Source organism: Crinia signifera, chromosome 4, assembly GCF_055691185.1.
Source record: "Crinia signifera chromosome 4, ASM5569118v1, whole genome shotgun sequence".
Lineage (NCBI taxonomy): Eukaryota > Metazoa > Chordata > Amphibia > Anura > Myobatrachidae > Crinia > Crinia signifera.
In genome coordinates this window covers 119,416,862-119,442,490 of record NC_139220.1, presented here as the reverse complement: position 1 = coordinate 119,442,490, position 25,629 = coordinate 119,416,862, and the positions used below count along the sequence as shown (strand labels likewise).

At 43.7% G+C, this 25,629-nt stretch overlaps 1 protein-coding gene across 2 annotated transcripts in view; it reads left to right on the top strand.

Moving 5' to 3' along the window:
• LIN7A (lin-7 cell polarity scaffold A) overlaps positions 1–24,242 on the top strand; it is a 58,462-nt gene extending 34,220 nt beyond the window's left edge. The window contains exons 3-6 of one of the 2 annotated variants that reach the window (XM_083182315.1): positions 6,356–6,427; positions 14,947–15,156; positions 20,611–20,822; positions 23,454–24,242. In XM_083182315.1, the coding sequence (XP_083038441.1) occupies positions 6,356–6,427; positions 14,947–15,156; positions 20,611–20,822; positions 23,454–23,481 (522 nt within the window). In that variant the 3' untranslated portion in view covers positions 23,482–24,242. Of the gene's footprint in view, positions 1–6,355; positions 6,428–14,946; positions 15,157–20,610; positions 20,827–23,453 lie in introns of both variants that reach the window. The other variant, XM_083182316.1, reaches the window with a different exon arrangement.
• The last annotated feature ends 1,387 nt before the right edge of the window (positions 24,243–25,629 follow it).

Here is a 25,629-nt window from a genome sequence, read left to right as displayed (position 1 = left end):
AGGCAATGATGTTACACTGCCTTGAGATGAATTATGTTCCACTCAGTGAACTTGTCACGTGTATTCACATAGAATATAATTCACCCAACCCCTCTTTTACACTGGCTACATCAATATGTATAAATGGCCATTATGTCCCTAATTGGATGTCATATATTTGCATGGATTAAAAGTACATGTAAAAGAAAATTCTGTGCGGTCAGAATTGCTATCACGGCTGTTTCCAAGGAAACAGCCGTGATAGTGTTGTGTTGTAATGCAACAGATAGCCTCTATTACATGCAGACACCTGCTGCATTAGTGATCTGAGCAATGTCCTACAATAGGACGAACCATTGGATTAAAGCACCCACCAAGGTAGCGCTTAAGCCGCCTGTCACAGGAGCCAGAAAATCCTATGACAGAGATCCTCGACCTGTTCTTACCTCCTAAACCGTGGCAACACACCTCAGCTTTGGCTGACTGTCAGTCAATGAGAGACTTATGCCAACCTGCATCATGTGCTGCAGGAATCATTCACACACATGCAGAATGGGTCCTGCGCATGTGAAAGTACCAGAACTCGTTACTTTGCAATGATGGGTATGGGCACAGGTGCAAATGCACATGAATGACCCCCATATTCCAGTTTATAACCAGCTGCAGCACCGGAACAATGCTGGGTAATTTAGTGATGATACAGTGATGTCACCAGGAGTTATTTGCCTCATCTGTAGGGTTCCTCTTAGTAATTAGGCATTATGCTAGGCTCAATCCATGGAAGAAATTTGCATTTATTTTACTCGTGGGAGGCTCAGACGCCCCCAGCAGCCAGTCATGGAATACTTTGGCTTTGCTGGGACCCATCACTCCAATTCTTTAAACTATAGCCTCGGATAGGGGCGTGACTCATATCAACATATGCCCTCTGAGCCTCCCCTGTTAACCAGGGAGCCAGACTGTCAGACCATTCCTCCGCAGACCATCCAAAATGCATAAAACAAGAGAAGTAGTGTGCTCCCTAGGATGCACAGACAGGCGCTACCACAGGGGCCTCGCTATAAGCTGCCACTTAGCAATGGGGTTGTCAGTCCCAAGACACCAAGGAAAAAAAGAGAAAATAAAAGTGGCGCTGGTTTGATGAAAGGTATCACAAATATTTAATAACAATTAAAAATCATACAGTACAATTGCACAGCAATACGAGAAGAAAAATAAAAAAATGGGTATATAAATTAAATATATATTGAATCTGGGCCGGAGGCTGAATGATGGAACAGATAGTAAAATCGATCCGAAAGGATCAGGGGTATGGCAGTGAATGGAATGAATCAACGTGCCCAATGGGCTGATAGTTACCGCACTCAGTCACAGTTGGTCCAATCCCAGGTACAAGGTTGTTAAGGTATCCCTAAGTAATTGCGGCAGTGGGGCCTCAGCAGGCACAGACCCAGTTGTAATGGGGGCTGAAAAACAGCCAGGGGTTTCCCACGTCGTTAAGGTTCCAACCTCAGGGATGGTATGGGGCAGGTGTCCTCAAGGTTGGTGTACTTTGATGGTTTTGAATGGAAGTTGCCAACCTCGATTCCTGCATTCAATGCACAATAATTGTGATGGCTGGGGTGATGACCAGCAATTGTGGAGAAGGTGGGGGATATGTCCCACTGTCGTGGCAGGACAGACTGGGGGAGTGTGGGCGAGGGTCGCAGGGTGATCCAAATGATGGGGAGTCCAATGCGTGTGGGCGACTGAGTCGCAAAGTGATGCAGAGGTAAAGGGTCCAATGGATGTCAGCTAATCCGGTCCAGACAGTACTTCTGACGCGTTTCGCTGCTTGGGGAGTGCAGCTTTTTTAAAATGCATGGCCGTGCACTTCAAACGTGCAAATAAATGCCTCTTTTCCATCCACTGGGGTGAGCTTCGGTAGCCTCTCCCATGCCTACCTACTTTTTCTAATCTCTTTTAGCTCTTCATGCAGCAGCTGAATCTGGACTTGCTGCCTTTCTGCCTGAATTTGCTGCCCCTCATGTAACATATGAATCTGAGCTTGCTGCCCCTGAATCTGGGTTTGCTGTTTAGCAGCCAACTCTTGTTGACCTGCAGACAATTCAGTAAACATTTCCATTATTGGCTCCATAATATCCTGTGTTTCCCCTTTAAGGGCAAACCTAGGAGGCTTAATATAATGTGCCAGACATGCACAACAGTGTTAGTTGACACCTGCCTGCTTTACTGGCCACTTCTAACTCAAAACTGCAAGAAGTTTGTTAAGGTTGCCGTGGCCATTTAAAGCTGCCTCTCACATCACAAGTGAAACCGGCACAGTGTATAACCATTAGCATAAGCAAGTATGGTTACCACATTGCAGCATACAGGTGTCAAAGCATAGTACAAACTCTTCAAAAAGCTTCAATGGTCCCTACAATAGCCCACACCCTGTACTATCACTGGGGCAGCTATTCCACCACCAAGAGCAATGACCTTCTGTTCTGGAAACACTTTTATTAGGAAGGCACAGGTACTTCTAATTAGCCCAACTTTGATCACATCAGTTTTTCTTGCTGCTACTCTAAAACCTTGACTGGATATTCCACATTACCTGCATGTGTATAGATACCTGTCCTTGCCAGAGTGTGTTTAAGGGAAATCTAAATCCAATGTCAATACTATATTCACTATGTTAGATATTTGCACTTTCATTATGATATTTGTATTATGACATTAGCTAAAGATAATATTATGGCAGAATTACATAGGAAACAGTTAATGAATACAGTAAATACTAAATGAAGAGCTAACGCCTACTGTTTGGGCTTGTTTTAAGCTCATTTGCAACTAGAGCCAAACAAATTCTCTCCAACTGGATTGCTGCCTTTGAATTGCCTAATTTGAATCTCATTTCAAGGCATGATTTTTACTCATTTAACTATACTGCCTTATGCTGAATTGGTCAACAAGCTGAACTTGCCCAGTTAATGTAAGCTGTTTCTTTACAAAATGTATTCCTTGTTTTTCACCAATAATATTCTCATTAGAATCATTTAGATTGTACTAATAAAAATTATATTTAATATATATAGGATATAGGACACTTGGCCTGATTCAGACCTGGGGCAGAATGTAATGCAGTCTGAGTTCGGGGGTAGTGCGGGATAAATCACTTACGCCCCCCTTTGGGGGGGGGGGGGGGGGGAATCATTTGCTGGTCGGTGTCATCAAATGATTTCTTCAGTGCTCGCAGATCTGAGACTCCTCTATGGGGTCTCAGACCTGCGGGCGCCCTGTGCGGGAAGCAGGCACTCACCCCCGCAGCCACGCCATCGGGGAATTACAATGGGAATGCCCAGCGTGTACGGATCTTTATTTTGGGGGGATTTTTTTATGCAGTTTAATGTACTGCATATTACACTTGTCTGTTTGTGTGCCTACTCCAATAAAATATTTTAAGAAAATAAAAATGTAACAGTGCTGTAATGAGAAACAACTGAGATTTAAAAATCATGTCAATCCCATTGCCAAGTGTCCCCTGCTCAGCAGCGGCTAGTGACATTTCCTGTCTCCATTATAATAACTATATGCCAAGTGGCCACTAATCTTTTTTGTACTTCAGTCGTAAATTGGTGTCCAAGACAGGGCTGCCAGCATTGTTGCTATAGTCATGGACAGAAGTGTAGGTTACAAAGCTATTACTGACAAGTTGAATCACTAATGAATATTCTGCAGCCAGACTGATATGGAGGCACCAAAACTACAGGGGCTAATGCAGAGTTGAATGCAATTGCATGGACAAAATCACATGCATGTTTTCTATGTATCCTGAACGTCTGTCTGACAGACCATCCCTAATAAGCATATCCGCCATCATTAACAACACTGCTTACCTGTCCAGTGTCGCTGGCCAATGTAGTGTGGTGTTACTGGGACATCATGAAGTGAGAGACAAGACTGCTGACATGATATGAGATGTTGCCCATAGCAACCAATCAGAATATACTTCTTTTTTATTAAGCACCTTCTAGAACAGTGGTTCCCAACCTGGGGTACTAGTACCCCTGGGGGTACTCTGCAGACCAGTTGGGGGTACTTGAAAATAATATTGGTAATGGCAGATGATGAAAAGGTCTTTTGATGGCTGAAGAAGACCCATTGCCATGGAGACAAACCATGTTGTGTCATATGCCTGACCAGCAATGCACTGGGAGCTTCCCATGCTGCCCTCAGACATCAGCAGTCATCTGCCCAGCACTGACAAAGGTGGAGGAAGCAGCTGTATTAATCCTACCGGTGTTAGCTGGAATCCTGGAGATAGTACACAACCAGTGTCTATACACAGAAGGGCATGATTCCTGGCTGTATACTACTCCTCCTCCACTCCTCCTTAATATAAGGACATGCATAAGGATCCGCATACCGCTAAGTACTGTCCATATTTCAAAATGAGAGGAGGGGGTACTTATCAATGAAAAGCCTAATCAAGGGGTACGGGAGAGAAAAAAGGTTGGGAACCACTGTTCTAGAAGATAATAGATAGAATCTGTTAACATCCCATCTTCAGTAGAACTCCCATCTAAGTAAATAAGGGATGCGATCATTTGATCTACAGCATTATGTTCAACAGTTATTAGGTTGACACCATTAGGTAGACATGGGAAAAGGTCGACATGGTTCTAGGTTGAAAGATCATTAGTTTGACAGGTCATTAGGTCGACAGGTCATTAGTTCGACATTGTCTAGGTCGACAGTCAAAAGGTCGACATGGAGTTTTTCACTGTTTTTTGAGCCAACATGTGCTGACAGGTGGTATTTCATGCCCTACCATCCAATAGGGCGTGGTGGGAGAATAAAATAGTGTGCCGCTTTAAACTGTATCCATGTCGACTATGTTGACATTCTGGTCAAAAACAGTGAAAAACCCCATGTCGACCTTTTGACTGTTGACCTAGACAATGTCGAACTAATGACCTGTCGAACTAACGACCTGTCGAACTAATGACCTTTCGCCCTAGAACCATGTCAAGCTTTCCCCATGTCGACCTAGACCCATGTCGACCTTTTCCCATGTCGACCAAATGGTGTCGACCTAATGACTGTCCACCATAATGCTGTAGACCAAATGATCCCAACCCATAAATAAGCCCAACCCTGTCCAATGTGCTGCAGGTAAGAATTGCTCTGTGTTTCTATGCAGAAAGCTTACTAGTGTACTATAAAGGGTACTTGTTTCCTAGCACGGCGCCCGTTGTGGGTCATCGCATACCTTAAGTTAAGGTATGCGATGGACGCGACCGACGTGTTTTTGGGCTGTTTTTAGCCTTTTTCCCGACAATTAAAAAATCGCGTCCATCGCATGCCTTAACTTAAGGTATGCGATGCGACCGACGCGATTTAACATTGAATGCATTGTATTCAATGTTAAATTCCTATGTAAAATCGGGTCCTGTATGCCATTATAATGGCATACAATGCGACCGATGCAATGGACCCGATTTTACATAGGGAACAATGTTAAATGGCCCAATGGACCCGATTTTTGATTGTATACCCACCCTGATGGGTAATTTGTATGTGAAATGCCAACCCGAAGCGTGGCGAGCACAACGAGCCCGCGAGGGGCGGCGGTACGTGTCCTCCGACCTTTTCATACCTCCACTATCCACGTCGGCGTGGAGTCGACTTATAGTGTGGCGAGCGCCGTGTGCCACCGAGCCAGAAGCGTGTCGAGCGCAGCGAGCCCCGTAAGGGGACGCGTAATACCTGTGAAGTAATGCGCGTCCCCTCGCGGGGCTCGCTGCGCTCGCCATGCTTCGGGCTCGGTGGCTGCGCTCGCCACACTATATAAAATCAACTCCACGCCGACGTGGATAGTGGGGGTATGAAAAGGTCGGAGGACGCGTACCGCCGCCCCTCGCGGGCACGCTGCGCTCACCACCCTTCGGGTTGGCGTTCATCGTGGGGTTGCGTTAACAATGGGGGGGCATTTGACCCATGAGGGTGGGGATACAATGAAAATTGGGGTCTGGGGGGCATTTAACATTGGGGCCAATGTAAAATCGGATCTCAGGGACCAATTTACATTGATTCCAATGTAAAAATCGTGTCGATCGCATCGAATGCGATTTGGTTGCATGTGATGCGATCAACGCAATTTTTTAGGACCCGATGGATACAATTTTTATCGCTGGCGCCGTGCTAGGAAACAAGTACCCTATAAAGTATAAATATATTAAGTGATTTTTTTTTTTAAGTAAAAATTACAAAAACAACAAAGGATTCTGGTATTTTTCAGTATATTGGAATCCTGTAATGTACAGTAGTGCAAATAAAATTCATATCAATTCTTAAAACCATTAATTTATGTATCCTATTCACTTTTTAGGTTTATCAGTACATGCATGAGACTATTCCTGTAAACGGTTGTCCAGAGTTTCGTGCTCGTGCTACTGCAAAGGTGAGTTGTATAAATCTTATTCCCTACTTGCATACTGTACCTACCATCATTGGAAAGCGCAACATCAGTACACAAATAATGCATGTACCACCCAGATCTGCCCACTCCACACCTAGTCCCATCTATATGCTTGCTCAAATCACAAATCTACGCCACTTTCTTAAGAGGTACAGTATGTACTTATAGTGATAAGAGATAATTGTTACAAGAGCCAGTCTTCACCGCTTGAGCGGCTGTCCCTGGCTGCAGACCGATAAAGTGGAATTGTGGCTGTTGCTATTGCAACCCCTATGTTAAGCGCCTGACCCTTACATAAAATCAGTGGGACAGAGTCACAGCTGTAGCTGATGCAATGCAATTGAATAAGAGGTCATTTCAGGCCTGATCACATTACTGCAAATTTGTGTGGCCAGTTATAGGTTCAGCTGCCACCCTGCTAGAGTGCAATCCCGCCTTGCGAATCAATGTGCATGATGTGTGATTGGATGTTTACAGTTTATATTTGCAAACCTTGGTGAAATCATTTGATGGTTGGCGATGGGGCAGTACGGATGGTGTAATGGTTAGCATTACTGACTCATGGGTTCGATTCCCACCGTGGCCCTAACTGTGCGGAGTTTGTATAGTCTCCCCGTACTTGCGTGGGTTTCCTCTGGGTACTCTGGTTTTCTTCCCACAATCCACAATTATACTGCTAGACTAATTGGCTCCCAACAAATTAACCCAAGAATGTCTGTGTGTGCGTGTACATGTGGTAGGGAATATAGATTGTAAGCTCCACTGGGGCAGGGAATGTTCAAATATTCTTTGTAAAGCGCTGCGGAATATGTGTGCGCTATATAAATAACTGTTAATAAATAAAATAAATAAGCCTTAGCACTAGTTTCATGTCCCAGGAATAACCCTGGTTGGTTGCAGGGTCGTGGATCCATGGCTGTCAACCCAGGTTTGACTATTTCACACATAAGCAGGATCCGGGTTGACTGGCCGTGGCCTGTCCAATTCCCAGGTTTTGTCTGAAAGTGGTAAAAATGTAGTAAACATGCTCCATATTCATGTCAGTATGTATGTGTGGCATCATACAGAACTATAATTGAACAATACATTACAGAACATCACTTCTGTTTTTTGTCACGTTTCGGATAATGGATTTTGGCTTGACAGATCCAATGCCTGTGCATGATTTCCTACCGACTCGTTCAATATGTGTCAGAATAATTCCATTCAGTGAGGTCTCTGAGTCCTAATGCCCAAGATGTGCAGGGTGCTTTATATGTAATGCACAGGCATCATTATGGCGCTTACATAGCTATCAGTGTAGGACTAGTGAAGGCAGTGAGAAGTGAGAAGAATTTGGCTGTATCCCATGCTGAACTCTATAATTGCTCATTTATATAGTCATACATTTGCAGCTGCTTTTAAGAAAATGGAGATAAGATCAGGCTAGGTACCTATTACCAACGTCTCTTTCTGCTGAATGCATATTTTAAAGTCCCCATTCATATTCCTTTAGTTCTATACTTTGAAAAGCACTCCAGTGAGATAGTGTAGATTTTCCTTTCACATAATACTTTGCTCAATTGCTAAGGAACAGGTGCTTACTGCTTTTGTTGGAACAGGTCTGTTCTCTTCCATTTTAAATGCGTCTCATTTCTATGTGAAGCTTATCGGAATAGTCCCATTTTTACAACACATGAATTGAAGAACAACTGAGCTGTTTTAGAATGACAGATTAGTGTTGCATACATTCCTGCAAAATGAGGGTATGAGCACAAAACTGCAGATGTAATGTGTGCTGAAATCCATCTCCAGGCAATGTTTGCTGTTCCGTCAAGTACTAATAAACAGGGGCTGCATCCATCTGTTTAGAATGTTAATGTCTCTTATTCACTTCTGAAATAAACACCAACATCAACAAGCCATGGAAGAGGATGTGTGGCTCCTTTTGTGCATTCAAAACTGTACATTATGTGCAAGATTTAATCTGATATACTTTAATTCGTTAAGCCTCAAATACCCTAGATGAAACATCGTTAACGATCTTAACGATATCATAAATAATATATTGTTCATATCATCCGGTGTGTATGCTCAATATCATTAACGATACATGCTCCATTGGGTCGTTAACAATGTCCTCCGTCATCGGTACATGCACCTTTGATAAAGCTGCCAAGAGCTGCGAACCGCGTCAGCTAGTGCCTGCCCATCATCCACCTATCCATTTGGAATTGTAGCCCGGACCAGCCCTACAAGATTGAATTACTTAGACCGCCAACTAACTTCCATCCGGGAAGTCACTTCAGAATCTGGTGCACCAGCCATCACTCCTCCTGCTGAGAAGAAAAAAAGACCCACCATCTCTTCCAACTGCCAGTGGTTCCGGTTATTTGTGCCAGGTATTGGGCCGGCCACTTGGACTTATGGACGGTGTCTACAAGAAACATTCCAGCATTTAACCAGGAGTGGTAACTATCAAATCATCCAATTTATTTGGGAACAATAGGAACGGACTCTCCCTATCTTGCTGCTATATTGTGGTTATGGGCATTACGGGGGAAATTTACTAAAGGAAATTTGTAAAAAATAGGTGTATTTGTATCCAGAAATACACTTATTTTTGACATTTACTATCCCGAAAATACAGCAATTCATATTCGTATTGATAGCACATCAATACAAATACGAATTGCCATATTTTCGGGATAGTAAATATCAAAAATAAGTATATTTCTGGATACAAATACACCTATTTTTTTTACAAGTTTCCTTTAGTAAATTTCCCCCTTCATGTCAACAATTGTCACATTTTATATGATTTTATATTATATTTTATTTTTTCAAGTGGTACTAATAAATAATATTTGTAAAGATCATCCAATCTAATATATTATTCTATTTTTGGGTAAATCCCTAAAGCACTGCTATCTCTCCCCCCCCCCCCCCCAGCTTTGCATTTCAATTACACAGATCTCACTAACCTGTTTCTCTAGCAGCTGCTGAGGTAGCCACCCCTACCGAGCACTCCCCCTAGTTCCCTCCCTTCAATAGGGTTGGTACTAGATCCCCACCTTTGTTATGTGCAAGATTTAGTCTGATATACTTTAATTCGTTAAACCTCAAACACCCTGATCAGTGGTGTCAAACTCATGGCCCTCCAGCTGTTGTGGAACTACACATCCCAGCATGCCCTGTCACAGATTTGATATTATGGATTGCTAAAACTGTGTCAGGGCATGCTGGGACGTGTAGTTCTACAACAGCTGGAGGGCCATGATTTTGACACCACTGCCCTAGATGAAACATCGTTAACGATATCATAAATTATATATCGTTCATATCATCCTGTGTGTATGCTCAATATCATTAACGATACATGCTCCATAGGGTCGTTAACAATGTCCTCTGTCATCGGTACATGCACCTCAATATTTACTATATCATCAGCAACTGCATGTACAGAGGGGGTCCGATGACATCAATGAGCGATATCGTTAATGATATTATTAGGTGTGTGCGCTATGTTGTTTGCCCGGGAACCAACGAGAATCACTCACACAGCGATATTTTTTAGCTTGTGGGGGCTTTACTCATACTTGCCTGCTTTTGAAAAAAACATTTCAGGGTGATTGCAAAAGCAGAACCTGTAGGTATAGTGTTAAAGTGCATGTATACTGCTACATCTGAGAGGCCTGTCATAAACATTACTTACAGCCAAATATATGTGAGGCCCAAAGCAGTTGTAAGATATAGTTGAAGGTTAAAAGACTCCGATACTTTTCAGGGCTTGCTCGTGTATTGTGATTTACAAGTGGTTTTGTATTAGTGGCCACAAGTAAGGTTATTTAAAAATGCATGTACAGTATCCATTGGGTTATTCAGAGTTAATCACTGATGTGTCCATTTACAATCTGTTCAATTGACTGTCCATGAGTACAGATTATAGCGTCTAGTATGAACAAGCAAAAATAGCAACAAAAATAGCAAAAATGTCTAATCACAATCCCCTCACAATTTGACAGAAGTCGCCATTTTGGGGTGGACACCTGCCATTTTCTGGGAGTGAAAAAAAATGCAGGCGTGCCCAGGAGTTTGAAGGCAAGAAGTGTAACATCAGTGCCGGCCTTGATCAGCCTGTCTCTGGTGCAGAGCTGTGGAAGAGTCAGACTAATTACTCCCATTTGCACAGACTGGGAAAATCATTGGTACTTGTGTACTTTCACGGCTCCCATCGCATGCCATCGCATGCCATATGTAGTGGCATCTGATGGCATGCGATGCGATTTTCCCGTGTTTTTATGCATTTTTTATAAAATCGCATGCGAACTGATGCGATGCGATGTCATTTTTCACTGAAATTATGGACATGAGTTGACATCATGTAAAATGCACCCTAAATGTAATTTTTCACACTGTACCACCCCCACTATCAACGCCAACCCGAAGCGTGACGAGCGCAGCGAGCCCGCGAGGGGCGGCGGTACGCGTCCTACGACCTTTTCATATCCCCCACTATCCACGTCGGCGTGGAGTTGAGAACAGAAAGTGAGCCCGAAGCGTGGCAAGCGGACGCGGATACTTTCACAGGTATCCGTGTCCCCTCACGGGGTGCGCTGCGCTCACCACGCTTCGGGCTCGGTGGCTCGCCACACTTTCTATTCTCAACTCCACGCCGAAGTGGATAGTGGGGGTATGAAAAGGTCGTAGGACGCGCACCGCCGCCCCTCGCGGGCTCGCTGCGCTCGTCACGCTTCGGGTTGGCGTTGATAGTGGGGGTGGTACAGTGTGAAAAATTACATTTAGGGTGCATTTTACATGATGTCAACTCATGTCCATAATTTCTGTGAAAAAGGACATTGCATCGCATCAGTTCGCATGCGATCGGATGCGATCGGATGCAATGCGATTTTTCCCTGTACGATGCACATCGTGGGAGCCGTGAAAGTACACAAGTACCAAATCATTTGATGGTTTGTGAATTGCATAAGGATTTGTGACAGGATACTGAATAGTGATATTCAGGTTGGGTTTTCTTTCTTGTCGTAGTCATCTGCTCATTGCAGATGAGCGATCAGGTCTGAATCAGACCCAATGTTACCTTATAACAAATGCAAGGAAATGGCACTTATAATCCTATTTGAATGTGTATATGTTTGTTTTACCCCCCAAGAATATAACAGCTACATAATAAGAGTAAGGGGGTAATGAGGACGATTGCTACACTCTTCAGGGAGTTAGGAAGATTTGTATTATGTCCTTACTTGATGCCAGAGAATGAGATGATATGCTAGAACCACTTATGGGTATGGTTATTATTAGGGATGTGCACCGGTCACTTTTAGTGTTTCTTGAAATGTATTTTGGATCTGTATCTCCGGCATTGTTTTGGCTCTGGATCTGTTCCAAAACACCACCCTTCAGTGTTTCGGTTTTCGTCATGTTTCCTGTTTTGGATCTGTATTTATTTTATTTAAAAAAACCATAAAATCGCAAAAATCTCAAAATTCAGGGGCTTGTTTTTTTTGCTCCTACGCTATTATTATCCTCAATACCATTAATTTCCACTCATTTTCAGTGAATCCTGAATACCTCACAATGTTGTTTTTAGGCCAAAAGGTTGCACCGAGGTAGCTGGATGACTATGTTAAGCGACACAAGTGGGCAACGCAAACACGTGGCCCATCGAGGAGTGGCACTGCAGTAGCAGACAGGATGGCAGTTTGAAAAACTAGGCCCCAAAGAGCACATAATGCCAAAAAAAGAGGTGCAAGATCAATCAATTAATGGCAGTATCACTGGACTTATGCAGCAGTACCAATGGACTTTAACTTCAGAGCCACTGGACTGGGCTTATGTAGCAGTATCACTGGACTTTAACGGCAGCATTACTGGACTTATGCAGCACTACCAGTGAACTTTAACAGCAGTGCCCCTGGACTGGACTTTTACAGCAGTATGTATCACTAGACAGGACTTGTGTAGCAGTATCAATGGACTTTAACATCAGTGCTACTGGACTTATGGAGCAATATCACTGGACTTTAACGGCAGTATTACTGGACTTATGAAACAGTACCAATGGACTTTAACGTCAGTGCCGCTGGACTGGATTTATGCAGCAATATCACTGGACTGGATCACTGGACTATACAGACCATCACTAGACCGGACTATGCAGCACTTTCACTGGACTGGATTATATACACACAGTATCACTGGACTGAACTATACCCTACAGCACTTTCACTGACTGGACTAGATTATACAGCAGTATCACTGGCACTGGACTGGATACAGCACTTTTACTGGACTGGTATAGCAACAACAGACAGCACTATCACTGGACTTTACCGCCAGGCTGACTGGACCATACAGCAGTATCACTGGCACTGGACAAAGCACTTTCACTAGACTGGTGGACTGTGGTATAGCAGCAGACTATAGTATAGCAGCAGCGGGATGGCAGACAGGCAGTCAGGTAGGCAGCAGGACGTCCTGTCTCTTCACTCTCCCAGACTGGAGTGAAGATGGTGCCCAGCTGCCCGCCCCATCAGAGGCTCCGGATCTCGCAAGATCTGACGGCCCGTACTCTGAACCTAGGCAGGAACTTACGAACAGGCTCAGAGAGCGAGTTCATATTGGGGGTGTTCAGATTCCCCCAATCTGAACTCGCTGATCTCTAGTTATTATAGATGTCAATGTAGGCAGTTTTTCCCATTCTTGGTTAAGGTTGTTTATTTTACTGGAGCTCAGGGACTTGTTGCTCATGGATTATGAGAATCCTTATTGTTTCACTTTTGAGCTTTAGCTTTCATGTGCTCATCCTTTGTATAGTGTGTATTATAATGTGCCCAAGTTCTGTTTTGTGGCTTCAAACTGTGCTGTGTCTATTCTTTCTGAGTCTGTATCGCCCCCTGCAGTGCAGCAGTGTAGTTTCAGTCAGCCTTATCCATCTGAAAAGCTACAGATTATTCTGCTCTAACAAGATTGCTAGTATGAAGAGAACAACTTCTGTCTATTTAGGCCACTGTTCTTTGTTGTTACAATAATATTCTGTTGTATTCAGACTAGTACATGAAGCAGATTGCATATCTTGTAGAGTTTGTGTCTAATCTGTATTAAACTAGGAAATACACAGTGGCAAACGCAGGATTTTCAGAAGGGGGTTTCCAGAGGGGTGGAGCAAAGCACGGAGATGGACACTTAGGTGACCCAGTATATGCCGGATCAGTTAAATTATTATAGATAGACCAAATGTAAATAAATAATAATTACTGGATCAGTAATTTCCACTAAATACCCCTTTACTGCACAGATGGTGGGAGATGGGGTGGGAGAAGGGGGCATTGGGCTGAATGAAGGGGCCCTGATACATAACTTCCAGGATGGTAGAGTATGTTTAATACGCAGAGGAGGTGTGTATAGTGGAGTGGGCTTATTAATCATAATTTTCTGGTGGGAGGACAGCTTGCTTGACTGCAGATATCTCCAGTTCCCAGAAATAGATTTCTTAGATTTTAATGGAATTAAAAACTATAGAATCCCACCTACCAAATGGTATTGGGGACTAGGGGATCAGAGTTCAGGAGGCAGAGCAATCTGCCAAGGAGTATATAAAACTACATACCAGGTGTGTGGAGCTGGAGCAGTAACCAGCTGCTGGAAGGCTGATATCTCTGGTTCTGGGAACAGTAGAGACAAGCTGCTAGTGTCCATCAAAGAAGGAGAATCCTAGCTTTTGGAATATACCCTCAGAAAAACTCTAAGTTAGACAGAAAGTGAAATATCTTACTGGGAAGACCAATTAACAGGCTTGGATGGGGACCACTGCTTTGAAGTCAGATATCTCCGGTTCCCAAGGGCCGATTTTTAAAATTCTTGTATCCATGGAAAGAGGGGACCCTCAGCTTTCAGCCTAGGGCCCTTAGACTCCTGGGGGGGTTTCTGGGTACTCAGAAACCCCCCCTGCGTGCGCTACTGATACATATAAAATGTATGCCTGTTCACTGGATCACATACCTCCCAACTTCTGTGCTGATGAAATAGGGACACTTGTGCGGCGAACCCGTGCGATCGTCCGAAAAGGGGGCGGGGCGTATGCAAATGAGGGCGGGGTTATGCTAATTAGCCGTGACCTCATTTTCATACGAGAATAGACACTGTGCGATTAGATTGGGGGAGTCTCCCAACTGCCACCTCCCGCAGCGGGACAATGCCTGCCGCGGGTGGGACAGCGGGACAGGACCCGAAAATCAGGACTGTCCCGCTGTAATCGTGACAGTTAGGAGGTATGGGATCATATAACTTTGTTGAAAACAAAATGTGCTCAGATGATAGTGGCTAATTACTATTTTACCCCCCACCTTGTGCTAATAGCACCTCCATTGCATCATGTGGTCTATTATCATATAATCCTGTTTATATGACCAGAATCAAATGTATTAAGTTACTTCGATAAAAATTGAGACCAGACATATTTTACATCCTATGTCATTTTACATAAAATCCTCTTATTTCAGGCAACAGTCGCTGCATTTGCTGCTAGTGAGGGTCATTCTCACCCTCGTGTGGTGGAACTGCCAAAAACAGATGAAGGACTTGGCTTTAATGTCATGGGAGGAAAGGAGCAGAATTCTCCAATTTACATCAGTCGCATCATTCCAGGAGGTGTGGCTGAGCGGCACGGAGGACTGAAGCGGGGAGACCAGCTCCTTTCAGTCAATGGAGTGGTATGCTTATATTCTCTCTTACCTCAATGCATAGTTACCTGTGCAGTTTATATAATTAGATGTGTTATAAATGTGATGTTGTCAGACTGCGTGTAGGTGTGTGCCTGTTACCTGATGTTCATGTTCTTCTTCTCGGCACTGCTTGCCTGCGACCTGCCAGCTTCACTCGCCTGCAATTCAGAGGGTGGAGGGACAAATGCACCCTGGGAATACAATACCCCAAAACAACCACACAGAATGGTCACCACACTTTAGGATGGTGATAAAAAGGATTTATTTTCGTAGCAAAAGGACCGTGGATCACCGCTATGAAAATGCTTAAACAATGCAATAACAATAATGACAATTGGCAGTTAATGAATAAAGACAATTCCCCTTTATGATATTGTGTGCGATGGGGTCACTGTGGCACTGGTAGGCCGCACTTCACACAATACGCTGCAACAAATGCAATACACTGTTCTCCACAATAAATTCAATTAGAGATGAAAGAATAAAGATATTCTATAATGAAGATATCGTGCGCGATGGGGCCACCTGTAACACCTGCAGGCCGCAATTCGCACGGTATACTGTTGTGTAACCAATTCAAATCATCAAACAAGACATGCAATAGATTTCACATGAATGAACATAGTATGCAGCACTTATACCTTGCATAAATAACCATAAGTGTCCAGGCTAAAAAGAGCGAGTCCCTGAACTGCGCAGTTATTTCCAGAAATAAGGTACCTGTTTGGCCTAGGTGCACCGTGTCTTTTAAACAGCTAGTAATGGGATTTGTAATCCAAGGCAAAAGAGGTGTCTGTAATTTTGGCACAATGCCAACATTGAAAAGGGACTTTGCTGAAGAAAAGGCCTGGGTCCAGGTTCTGGCTAGTCAAAGGCACTTGGTTGAATAAATGGGTTATCCGGTTCCAAGTAAGGAAGGGTGAGGGTAAAGGCAGTCCCTGTATTGTGGGCCGCACCTCAGGCTAAAATGGCACTGTGCTGGGTTAACTTGTGGCAGAAAAAGAGGACAGGCCACAAGGCCATTGGGGAAGGTGAGATGGGTAACTGGTATGTGGGGTGGTGTCAGGGTACCTGCACATCTGTTGCTGACTCCTGTCAGGGCTTTCTGGGGACACACAGGATCTGTGGGTGTCCTGCTGTGCGGGGACGCCTCTAGACGAGTGTGGGCTGCAGGCTCTCTCTCCCTCTCTCCCGACCATCAATCACCACTGGGAAGCTGCTGCAGAGGTCTCTCTCTGGCTGCTCTGACCTGCCTCTGCTCCACTCTTCACCACTCTCCTCAGCACGCCCAGCGTAATACGCTGCTTACTCCTTACTTCTCACTGACTGCCTTCCTGGTTCCTCTCACTGCACACAGCACACTTGATACACTCCAATCTGCCCAGCAACAGGCAGGTCTCTAAAGGTGGCCATACACACGCAGATTTATCTGCAGATCTGTCTGGTTGGAACAAAAACATGGTTATGGATGAGAGCAAATGACAGTTGACCATTTGCTTGGAAATGCTGGAAAACTGACAAACTGTCACTCATCCATAACCATGTTTTTGTTCCAACCACCCAGATCTGAAGATAAATCTTAAGGTGGCCATACATCAGAAAGATATTGTACCCAATCATACAATCTCAACTGATTGTAAGATGGATTGTATGCAGATTGTGTGCACATCTTATGTACATAATCATACAATCAATCAGCAGATGGATTGTATGACTGATTGTAAGATGGATTGTATGCAGATTGTGTGCACATCTTGTGTACACAATCATGCAGTAGATGGATTGTATGATTGATTGTATGATCGATTGTGTGTAGATTGTGTGTCCAAAAACCACCAAGGACTGCCGAGGATTTCAAGGGAAATTGTACACAATCATGAGCGCAATCGATCTTAAGATCGATCTTTCTGATGTATGGCCAGCTTTACTAGTGTATGGGAACCTTTACTTCCTGCTTCTCCCAGCACCTTGCTGGGTCCTAAAGTCCCTGCTGTCCTCCTTGCTGCTGCGGGGTGGTTGCCTAGCAACCCCCCGAAATCCTGTGTATTGTTATGCAGCCCTGGCCACCAATGATTCTGTGGCACCAAAAAGGGGGTACCCCAATTCTGGGATGCCACATAAATGTAACATTCGGACACCAGCGCCTCAATTAATCCTACAGGATCTGTCAGTGCTGCAGTGCATACACATGTATTCCTCCAGCTAGTATTACCACTGATAACTGTTATGGTACACACTTCCATTGGGGAAATTTACTAAGATGTGTATTCTACACATGTGATATTGCTATGGGCATCCAATCAGAATGTACGTCTTATTTATTTAGCACCCTCTAGAAGATAGTAGACAGGAAGATAGTTGCCCATAGCAACATCACATGCGAAGTAGAATACACATTTTAGTAAATTTCCCCCCATAACTCCAGTATTCAGGATTATCCAAATCTGCTGTTGATCAGTATGTGGGCCAGAGGAAATCCAACACATAAGGGTTGTTTATTTCTCCTCATAGTAGTCCTATTTCTGACAGTGACTCATAAAGAAGTAGAACACAAATCCTTCTGTGGAATAGATAATCTGGTTTGTAATGCCAGCTATCCTATAATCAGGATACTGATACTTTCCGGCAGTGGAATTCTGACCATCGACCATAACTCTGGCTCCAGAATCTTGAATATAAGTATGCATTATGTGTAGGCACTTGGGGAGAGCTAGGGTTATGGGGGGAGGTTAGGCTACCCAGCTCCTTCCAGAATTTTCTTCTGACTGCCGGTAATGCATATTCAATCCCTATGATCTAGTGGTGCTGGACATACACATTGTATCATGTACCATGGCCATGTACTAGGGCAGGGCTGGGCAACACCGGCCCTCCAGATGTTAGTGAACTACACATCCCAGGATGCTTTGCATTAGTTTTGCTGTGTGGCCATGCTGAAACTGATGCAAGGAATGCTGGGATGTGTAGTTCATTAACATCTGGAGGGCCGGTGTTGCCCAGCCCTGTACTAGGGCATCTTTTTCACCACCAACTCCTTATATTGTGGACGTGCTATAAAGAATTAGGTCCTGTCAATTTGTTCTGGCCATAGAGTTAAACATTGGATGCCAGTATATAGACAGGCTGCAGAGACTTACATTAGATTCATGGTGGGGGGAGGAGCCAGAGACTGCGCTGTAGACTTTTTTAGTGGTTATAGCTGCTGGGTGTTTGAGGTATACTACAAGATAGCTTATGGAAATTTGCGGGTGGGGGTTTACACTTCATGCTTATATTTTTTCTCAATAAGATTTATTGGAGCTTAGAATTCATACAGTATTTAGTAAACATAAATATAAAGATAATAAAAATATGAAAGTGCATACTTGTATGCATAAAAGATATTGGATGTCTCTAAATGGCCATGTACTAGGGCATCTTTGTCACCACCAACTCCTTATTTTGTGGACGGGCTATAAAGAATTAGGTCCTGTCGATTTGTTCTGGCCATAGAGTTAAACATTGGTTGCCAGTATATAGACAGGCTGCTTACATTAGATTCAGTCTTAGGTGAATAAAGGTATTAGTAGATAGAGGGTATTAGGCCATTGTGGGGCTATATAGGATGTTAATGAAAGACCATTTGATACTGAGACCAAGTTGGGGTTAAAACCCTTGTGATCTGCATCCGATTCCGATCTGATGCCGATCCGATGTTGACTATATCGTCAACATCGGAAAGGAAATCGGACCGTGTGTACACAGCATTACACTTTTCACACTGATTGTTTTTTCCTGAAGGAGATGTTGGGTGACTGCAAAGGGCAGGACTGGACAGCCTGTAGCTTCCCAGCTGCTGTGCAACTACACATCCCAGCATGCTCTGCCACCAGCATTCAAAAATTGCAAAATTGTGGCAGAGCCTGATATACTGTTATGAATACTGACTGCTTCATATGCAGCATTTGGAATGCCTTAGAACAGTAGTAGGGTAGCCTTCACAGTAATATATTCTTTCACCAAAAGTCGCTGGCATATAATATTTATAATAGGATGGCAATAGAGGATGAGGTTACCGTCGATTCTAGTAAAATAAATATGAATATGCTTAACTTCAATTCCTACTAGTAACAACAACAAAAAATACAATTTGCTGGTTGTCTCTAGGCTGAAACCTCTGCACCTTAATTAGAAGTGGACTTAGAACGTGAAACTGCTCCATCTGGATTTTGTTCTGCAATTGCTGGACACCCTCTAGTCACATAGGGGCCAATTCAGACCTGATCATTGGGCTGTGAATCTTCAGAGCCCAGCAATCATGTAAACACGTCCCCGCAAGAGGGAAAACCGCCCCTGTGCATGGCTGCGAATACGATCGCAGCCATGCAAATAGAGGGAAATCCATTCTTATCCATTCACCATCTAATGGATTTCCACGCCATGTGCAGTGCCGTGTAATCCAATATTTAGTCGGGGCTGCAATGGTTGTGGTTAGATCGGGTGCACTGCTGACTTCAGCGGCTCTCCCTACCCACATCCAGGACAAACCTGCATTTGTTGATGGCACTCCCAGAAAATGCTGGAGTGCATTGCCAGGAAGCCCTGAACCGCTGCGATAAAGCTGGTCAAAGCAGCTTCCTCCTTCTGAGCGATCATTGGATTTTCTTGTAGTCCCACAAAAAAAGGCTTTGACCTTAGGACAGCTTAGGGAAGAAGTATTTAAGGTTCTTAAAAGCTGTTGCATTTTAATCTAGAGTTTTAACAATTGGTTTCATACTTGATGTTTTTTTGGAGGCATCAGCACCCTCCTGGAATCCAAAAATGGCTCTCACTTGATGTTCTTTAGCCCCACATATGACTCCTTGGTGTCCCTGCTATCCCAAAGACAAAGAAAGCATATCAACTGTACTGGTGAGCTTAAGGTCTCAATGTCTATACTATAGTAGTTTATATTACTAGAAACTTCCTCAACTTATTGTACATCCAGTAATTAACAGTCAGCTCCCATTGGGTAGCTGACAGTAACACATGAGTCTGGAGGAGGGCAGATACAGCTGGGATGTGGCTGAATGCTTTGCCTTGGCGGCAGCTGTGATATATAGCCAGCAGAGTCCCAGTGGGCTTACCGTTCCTGCAGATTCCTGGCAAAATGAAGTTGCATTTTGAGGTACAGTTATGTTACATCCCTCTGCAGCCCCGGCATGGCAACCAAACTGCAGTATCAGAAATGTCTTGGAAATTAGAACATTTAAAAATATCTGGCATTTTCTATATAATCGGAGCATAGGAAATTAGTAAATAATTCATAGAAAAAGACAATTTTTTTTCTTAAATTTTTTGAATAGTATTATTATTTATGATTTTTTAATAATTAACCTTTATCTGTTCTAAAATGTATTTATCTGGCTTGCTTGAAAATGCCTTCATTGGATGATGTTGTATTTTTTATTTCTATGTACAAAGAGCGTGGAAGGGGAACATCACGAGAAGGCGGTGGAGCTGCTGAAGGCTGCAAAAGACAGCGTTAAGCTTGTAGTGCGATACACACCCAAGGTGTTGGATGAAATGGAGGCTCGTTTTGAGAAACTGAGAACTGCTCGGCGCAGACAGCAACAGCAGATACTAATCCAGCAGCAGCAGCAACAGCAGCAACAGGCACAACAAAACCATATGTCGTAGGTGAGAGTTTTCATTGCTTTCACTTCTAACTATTATGAGGGGCACTGATAATTTACCTATATTGGGATATGGAAGTAGATACTTAGGGCGTGATATAGGTGAATGCAGTGGTGAGGTTGCACGCAGCCTCTGATGTAAGTCCTCGTATGCGTCAGAGTGGTACTGTGCATGCTTCTGGTCGGTGACTGCACAAAAGCACAAAATGAATGAGAATGCAGGGAAAGTAGCTATCTGTTGATGTTCCTGAGAGGTAAAGGGATTGGCTAGCCAGTCATGGGCTTGTCGCTAAAGATGCACAACTGCTCACACCGGCGACCATGTTCAGGCAGAGAAACAGTACCCTCCATAACACAGGTGCTAGTGTCCATGGTGACCTGATGGAGCACCTAATGTCTCAGGGGTGAATTTATGAAGCTTGGAAAAGTGTTATCTATCCCCATAAAGAACGTTATGAGCAAGGTGATAATGGTTCAGCCAATCAGCTACAATATGTAAATTGACAGGTAAGAGCTGATTGGCTGAACCATTATCACCTTGCTCATAATGTTCTTTATGGGGATAGATAACACTTCTCCAAGCTTCATAAATTCACCCCTCAGTATGAAGAACATTGAGGCGGCCTATGTACTAACATAATAGAGCACCAGTGCTATACCAAGTGAGCATGGCAAAATAAAAAGAGCATTATCCCAGGACATTGCCTTCTGTTGTTATGTATAATATATATTCATCAATTCATGCACAGTGCCTCTATGGATGTGTTATTCAAGATCTACTCTAGATAGACAGTCAATAGGTGGGCACCCCATGGTCGAAATGCATTAGGGTGGCAAAGTTAAAATGTCGACACGGTCAAAAGGTCCATCCTGCACCCTAATGCGCAAACAACATTTCCTAGAGACCAAGAAACCAGATGACATGCAACCCCTGGGACTGGAGAGTTATCCCTGGGCAGTGGGCAACTCAGATCATGCACCGCTTCCTAACCTGGTATAACTTACATTCTCACCCTGGTGCCACAGTGAGGGCACAAGCATTGTGCCGCCATTACTATGGTGATCCTTGATGCTGTCATGCCGATAGCACACCCCACCCCCTGTACATCACAGCACCTGCCACCAATAAAACCCCCCTTCTATCATGAACATCACAGCTACGAGCCCACATCGCATCTCCCCCTGTGGACATCATAGCGGTCGCCGCTGATAGCATCTTTCCCCTCTTACTGTGTTTACAGCTGCCACATCCATTAATTTACCCCCCTCCAGCAGCTGTGTGATCGGTAAGGCCCCTACAGTATGCTTAGCTTTGCCCTGGGGCTTACATTGCAGTGAAGACGGCCCTGAGATCCCTTCAAACCCCTTGTTTTCCTCAAAATATATATGGATTCCTCAAGCTTTAATTTTGGCAGAAATATACAGATTGCAATAATAAGGATAAGTGTATTTTGTTTTTGTACATAAAGGACAATTATGTTGCCTTGCTGCTGGTACTCTAGTCAGTATAAGATATACTGAGTGCAGGGCTACTTTTTTTTATATTATGTCCCCGTTAGCAGCCAGATCCAACAATGGTTACAATTATGTACAAGTAGAGTCTCCCGTATCCGTAGATCTATTATCCGAAATATTACAAAAAACTTGTTTTTTTTGGAATATATTTCTCTCTCACCCCCACACCCTGCCCCTTTTGTTCATACTTACCAAATCCCCTGATGTCCACAGCGGCCTTCAGGGTCTTCTCCAGCGTCTTCAGCGGTCCCAGGAGTGCATTGTGTGAGTGCAATGCACTCCCGGGACCGCTGAAGAGGATCCTGAAGGCCTTCATGGATAAAATTCTTGTGGTCCCAAATGGGTGTGGTATAGGGTTCCCGACAGTCGGGATCCCGACAGTCATTAGGCCAATGTCAGGATCCCGACTGTCTGGACTCAGACAGCATGGCGAGCGCAGCAAATCCCCTTGCGGGCTCGCTACGCTCGCCATGCTGCGGGCATGGTGGCTCGTTGAGTTCACCACCTATCCTATTCTCCCTCTATGGGGGTCGTGGACCCCCATGAGGGAAAATAGCGGGTGGACGTCGGGCACCTGTTTGTCGGCGTTTTGACAGTGGGGATCCCGACGTCGGGACCGAGTTCGGCACCTGTCCCAAACATTTCGGATAAGGGATACTTGACCTGTATGGATAGTCCATGCTAAAGTATCCTAGCTGTCTTTCTCAGTTGTATACTGATACAATCTTAAATCTGTTACACTGATAATCTGTGATGTCACTGCACTCATTACCTGTGTGATACGATCTACTATACAAGGTGACTTTTGGTATTTGTGCTTGTCCTTCTACACAGTACTGTATCTCAGTCTTGGCCGGAATTAATGCCAGTGTAAGATCAGCTACTGTGAATAAATTGCTGCTCACTGCAGGCAGCTTTTACAGTGTAGTAGTCACATAGAAATCACTGAACCTGGAGCCTACTGCAGTTTCTGTCTGATGTATATGCCTCCATCATATGCCCACTTATACACATATGTAATTGACCAAGGGTGGTTCCCTGTTCACCACGTGCAACGCCAGCTGTGGCAACCCATTCTTTTGCTCTCAGTTGTTTTCCTCTTTGCTTTCGCTGCAGGTTTTTCTCAAGAAAGAAGCGCCGGTAGATCAATGGCAGTTAAGCAACTCCATCAGGAGTGCAAGGATGAGAGAAGACCCGGATCACAATATCACATTATCCAGTAAACAGGTGGATGAGTAATCCTGTGGCAAAGCGATTAATAAGAGTTCCCTGCAGAGGTGTTATTTTTGGTAGAAAAAAAAATCTTTGTTTTGGACTTACCTTCCAATATTTAATGTAATGATTTCATTTAGTATTGTGTAAAGAGGATTAAACAGTCTGTCATTGACCAGTTCATTTCTATAGTCGGGTCTGAGTGCCTGGGATTGTGTCTAGAAATACTCATTGTTCACTGGACACCAAACTGCATCAGTTTAGTACAATAACAGATCAGCACTTGTACACACTGAAGAATAATATTCTGTACTGTACATTGTATAATTCAAAATTTGTGGTTTGTAATAAAATGCAATATTTTTTCCTTCCAATAGTAAGTTATTACATTTATATACAGTATTATGGTTTTAGGCGCAGCAGCATTTTTCTTTTTGTTTTATATGTTAAATGAAGCAATGTTAGATACAGTGGCCGCTGCCAAATCTAGAAAACCTGTATTTTACAGAATGACTATTATATGTAGCATTAATGACAAAATTGTATATGAGACACCTATATTATTCTTGTGTGTTGTATGAGTTTTTATGTTTTTCTTTCATATTTTCCTGTTAGAAGAATTGCTACTTATTTATAAACTTTGTTATATTAAAAGTCGACCCAGTGTTTATAGTAATCATTTATTGTCAGAATTAAATATTTTCTAAGAAAAATCGACTTGTATGTTTATTTATGTTTTTACTACAATCGTAACTTAAGTGCCTAATTCAGACTTCATCGCAGGATAATACCCTTTTTACACATAAAAGCCGGGTCACACCTCGGTTTTTGAAACCGGCTCCAAACCAGGCTTTGGCCCCTTTTTACACTGCCTTTTTCACCTGGCATAATGCTGGGCGGGTGAGGTTAGCAAAGGTGGGTCCTGAACCGGCACTAGGAGATGGCATCATCTCCAAGCCCTGGGACATCTGCCAGCCGGGACTCCCGAGGGGCAAATTCAGCACCCAGGAAAACTACTGTGCTGCATAGTACAGTACATAGTACAATTCCCCAGCTCCGGTGCTGTCTGCATAGTACAGCAGACAACGGAATCTGCATGCCAACTCTCCCAACCTCCGTACTGACTGCAGGGCGCTGCGGTCAGGAGGTATGGGCTCCCCATTGATCTAAATGGGTCCTGGGTCAGAAGACCCGGGTTACCCGTTTACACTGCCCCTGAACATGGGCAGAGCCGGCCTTAGGCATAGGTAAACTAGGCAATTGCCTAGGGCATTTGGAATGCCTAGGGGCACCAGCAGCTTCTGCTGATTAAAATGATATGCAGCATGTCTATATTCTGTGTGTGAGTGATACTGTTTCTCTACATGAAATAGTGTAATTATGGAAATCACTGTAACATAGCATTCCGTATGCAGGTACAGCCACAGTCGCACACAGAATATAGGCATGTCACACATCATTTTAATCAGCAGAAGCTCCTTGTGTGTGCTGGTCACATAACAATGAAAATAAGACAAATTTTTAGCAAAAAAGGCACCTAACGTTAGCAGAACTGGCCAGGATCTGCATGGACTATTGAGGCAAGATGTATGAGGAAACATCTGTATCCAAGCAAAGGCAGAGGTCACAGTGTTATCGGCTGTGCGAGTGCTGTCTGCGGGTGGGTTGGTTGTGCAATAATGTTCGGCATATGTGTAAGGGCATTATGTGTGTCATGTATAAATGCATTAATAATGTGCGACATATGAGTAACAGGCATTATGTGTGTCATGTGTATAAGGGCATTAATAATGTGCAACATATGTGTAATGGGCATTATGTGTGTCATTTGTATAAGGGCATTAATAATGTGCAACATATGTGTAAGGGGCATTATGTGTGTCATTATGTGTATGAAGGGCATTAATAAAGGTTGGCACAATGTGTAAGGGGCATTATGGTAATAAGGACATTAATAATGTGTGTCATGTGTAAGGGGCATTACTGTGTGGTATTATCAGGGGTGCCGAGAGAAAGGGATAGGTGGTATAAATTACCCAGGCCAAAGTCTGATGGAAGGGCCCAGTGGGGGCCCCGGGCC